This window comes from Chiloscyllium plagiosum, unplaced genomic scaffold (genome assembly GCF_037043375.1).
Source record: "Chiloscyllium plagiosum isolate Xiang-an unplaced genomic scaffold, Cpla_swu_hap1 HiC_scaffold_21, whole genome shotgun sequence".
NCBI lineage: Eukaryota > Metazoa > Chordata > Chondrichthyes > Orectolobiformes > Hemiscylliidae > Chiloscyllium > Chiloscyllium plagiosum.
Window position 1 is genome coordinate 100,917,104 of NW_028270159.1, and position 3,418 is coordinate 100,920,521.

At 42.4% G+C, this 3,418-nt stretch overlaps 1 protein-coding gene across 1 annotated transcript; it reads right to left on the reverse strand.

Moving 5' to 3' along the window:
* Positions 1-343: 343 nt before the first annotated feature.
* On the reverse strand, positions 344-2,853 carry LOC148146547 (putative G protein-coupled receptor 139). Its single transcript, XM_087998645.1, has 2 exons — positions 2,787-2,853; positions 344-1,245 (listed from the first exon to the last, which is right to left on the reverse strand). Exons 1-2 carry the CDS (start codon positions 2,851-2,853, stop codon positions 344-346), a joined length of 969 nt encoding a protein of 322 aa, XP_087854771.1.
* Positions 2,854-3,418: the final 565 nt, after the last annotated feature.

The window sequence follows — 3,418 nt, forward strand, 5'->3', positions numbered from 1 at the left end:
GAGCCCACGCCAATTCGATCTAGAAGGACAAGGGCAACAGATACAAGGGAACATCACTGCCTGCAACTTCCCCTGCAAATCTTTCACCATGCTGCCGTTCCTTCACTGTCGTTGGGTCAAGATTCAAAAATTCCCTCCCGCAGGGCGAGGAGAATCTATTTACAGCACACGGATTGCAGCAGTTCAAGACGACAGCTGACAACTCCTTCATAGTGGCATTTTGTAGGCATGGGTATTGAATTTTGAGCGAACCGGTGACGCACACATCCCGCAAGTGAGAATTAAAAATGATATGCATCGTGTGGAAACCTTAGATATCTACTGTGATCTTCACGAATGACTTTTATTTATTGAAAGCGCAAGGAAGTTTTTCAAACAGGTACTTTACTGCATTACGTATCTCCGCTCTAAATCTAGACAATGTTGCTGCATAAATGAACGTGTTTGTGCAACAACTTAGGTTCTGCAGCATAAAACCAACAATACTGAAGTGGTACAGAAAAGGTGCGTAATCATCAGGGTGGATTTTTTGGATGGCATAATATAAGAAATCTATGACAACGATTAACCATAGGAGGATGAAGCTTCCAGAAATGGTGAAGAGCAAAATTACAGACTTCTTTCTGCTCTCCATCTCTGGGTCTCTGTGATTCTCACCTATACTCTCACCCTTCAGCCTCTTCCGGACTCGACTGGTCACTAAAATATGTCTGACTGTCAGAGCATTGAACAAAAGAATCAAAGCAAATGGCAGTAAAGGGGTTAAAACCATATCAAGCCAATCTAATGCCACCCACCAAGTCTCAGTGAAGTAGCTTGATTTTGTATAACAGTAGAATGGCACATTGTTGATTATCATCATAGGTTCATATTCAAAGTAGAAAGGGGTGTTTTTCAGACAGAGCAGGATGCAGGTTGTTGCTAAGACCACAGTAGCCGTTTTCTCAGTGCAATATTTTGTTCTCAGCTTCTGACAACAAATCGTCACAAATCGGTCAAAGGAGAAAGTGACCGTGAACCAGACAGAACAGTCTCTTGCTGCACGTATCAGGGCCCCAATAACACTGCAAACAGGAGTGATGGACAGGAAAGACCGAGGATAATAATAAAAGCGAAAACTCGTCAGCAGAATATCAGTGATAATGACCATCAGATCGGCAGCTGCCATGACCACCAGATAGCGAGTTGTGCAAGGGGAAACATCACACTTTCCCCGGGAAAAGATGACAATTGCCAGCAAATTAACTGTGGAAGACAAATACCAAATGACGTGGTGAATTACTGATCAGAAACCCCCTGCCTTTTCCAGACAGTAACAATAAGATTTTACCACAAAAATCAGCGCACCCTGTGAGTGGAAGTTGGAGGGATTGAGTGAAATTCATTGAGTGAGGGGCCATGAGTTCAGTCTTCGTCCAAACTCCACAATCTCTAGACTGAGTGTGCAATTTTAAGAGTCTGAGACACACCTGAGTGCCAAATGACTCTAAAGATTGTGGAGTGTGGACAAAGACTGAACTCACCAGCCCTCCGTAGAAAGCAGAAGGAAGGTTTTGATTATGTTCACTTGTAAAATAACTGTGTGAATATCTGTAATAGATTCTTAAATGTCTCAGCTCCAATTTTGGCCAAAACAGAACCTGATGAAAAAACCCGGTTCCCAAATAAATCATAGCACTGGCGATTAGACTGTCGATAAACCATACTCTCCTTTTCCCCTTAGATCAGGTCATCCCCGGCTCGTAGCATTGGACCAAATCCTGATCAGAGCCTCAACAGAAGGGGAAACCAATGATCAGTCAAGATTGCTCCAAGTGTCTTGTGCAAGTGCAGCATATCAGAGCATACAGAGCTCCTTTAGTGACAACGTAAAAGTGTCAGACTGTGATGTTTAGACTGGAATTCCACACATCTGCACATGAAAAATGTCTCGAGGAACAGAGATTAGGAGGACATTCTGTCAAGATTTGAATCTCCTGACCAGACGGGCTGAGGAGAAGAGAATTTCCAGAAGGGAGGGTAATTAGATGAGGCTTTACGAATCAAAACAGACTGCATATTCACAATACTCAGACGCTTCAAACCGAAGTTGCTCAAAATTAACATTTCAGGTTCATTCTGAGGAAGAGTCCCCAGACCTGAAACGTTAACTTTAATTTCTCTTCACAGATGCTGCCAGACCTGCTGAGCTTTTCCAGGAACTTCTGTTTAGTTTTTCATGCGGCATATACTTCAACTCCTTTGTTATAACAAAACTAATCTGTCTTTGATTTAAAATTCAGGATCTCCATTGCGGTTTCTGGAACAGAGTTTCAAACTTTCCCGACCTTTGTGCGTCATAGTGCTGACAAACATCTCTCCTGAACACTCTGGCCCTAATTCTCAGACTGTGCTTCCTCACTCTAGATTCCCCAAAGTCCTCATCTGAATAACAAAAGCAGAAATTACTCAGCATGTCAGGAACATTGGTGGAGAGAAAGCAGAGTTTAATGTAACATTTCCAGAGACCCTTCTGCAGAAGTAATTTGAATGATCACTCCTCATACCTTCAAACCGCATGAAACCAGAACAGATGGCAGAACACTGAGATCAGAACATGCAGCAGCAGCAGCAGTGAAGTTGGGAGTCTCTATCAGCAGAGAATTGTACCAAGAATGCTGCTCAGTGAATTGCTGGTGAATTATCCAGATTCTGAATAATGCTGACCAGCTAGTGAGCTTGTGACACGACAGCAAAGAGCGTATCAGCAGCAGATTAATACAAGTTCACTTATCATAATGCCATACCAGGGATCCCGATAAATGCAAGGATGGTGTAAAACACTATTTCCAAAAGTTCAATCGTTAGATTCATTTCTCTGCGAGGTGATTTGTCCCTTCAGGCAGCTGACAAGCTCCGTTTTGAAAATCCTGAGCTGATACAGTCCCAGGGACGCTGCCTTATATTGAGTCGAAGCTCCTTGGGGAGATCGAGGTGAGAGCATTGCTCAGTTTTGATGCTGTTTTTCACATTTCAGTCAGTGAACAAACTAATTGCAATGATGAGTTTAATCCCAATTATGAAGACGTGATGCTGCTTCGAACATTGTCATGAAATAACTAAAATAGAATCTGGAATCTGCCAGCAATAACGCTGCCCACTCAAATATCAAGAGCTCCATCCCAAGATTATGAATTATTTCAATCGATTCTGCAGCGAAACAGCTTATTCCAAGCGTGAATATATGTCTCAGAGCTGTTCTTCTGCACTCTATGGTAGGGGCTGCTCCCTATAAACGAGAACATTTCACTGGTTGATTAAAATATGATTCATTTCACACACTGAATGCGGTTAATAATCATGCAACATCTAATAGTCCAACAGGTTTATTCGGAAGCATTACCTTTCAGAGTGCTGCTCTTTCATCAACTACTTGATA

Excerpts from the sequence above, each read along its gene's own strand:
- LOC148146547 (XM_087998645.1), bottom strand. The coding sequence starts at position 2,853 with ATGAATCTAACGATTGAACTTTTGGAAATAGTGTTTTACACCATCCTT. Across the intron at positions 1,246-2,786 it reads TGCATTTATCGGGATCCCTG|TTAATTTGCTGGCAATTGTC; the intron begins GTATGGCATTAT and ends TGTCTTCCACAG.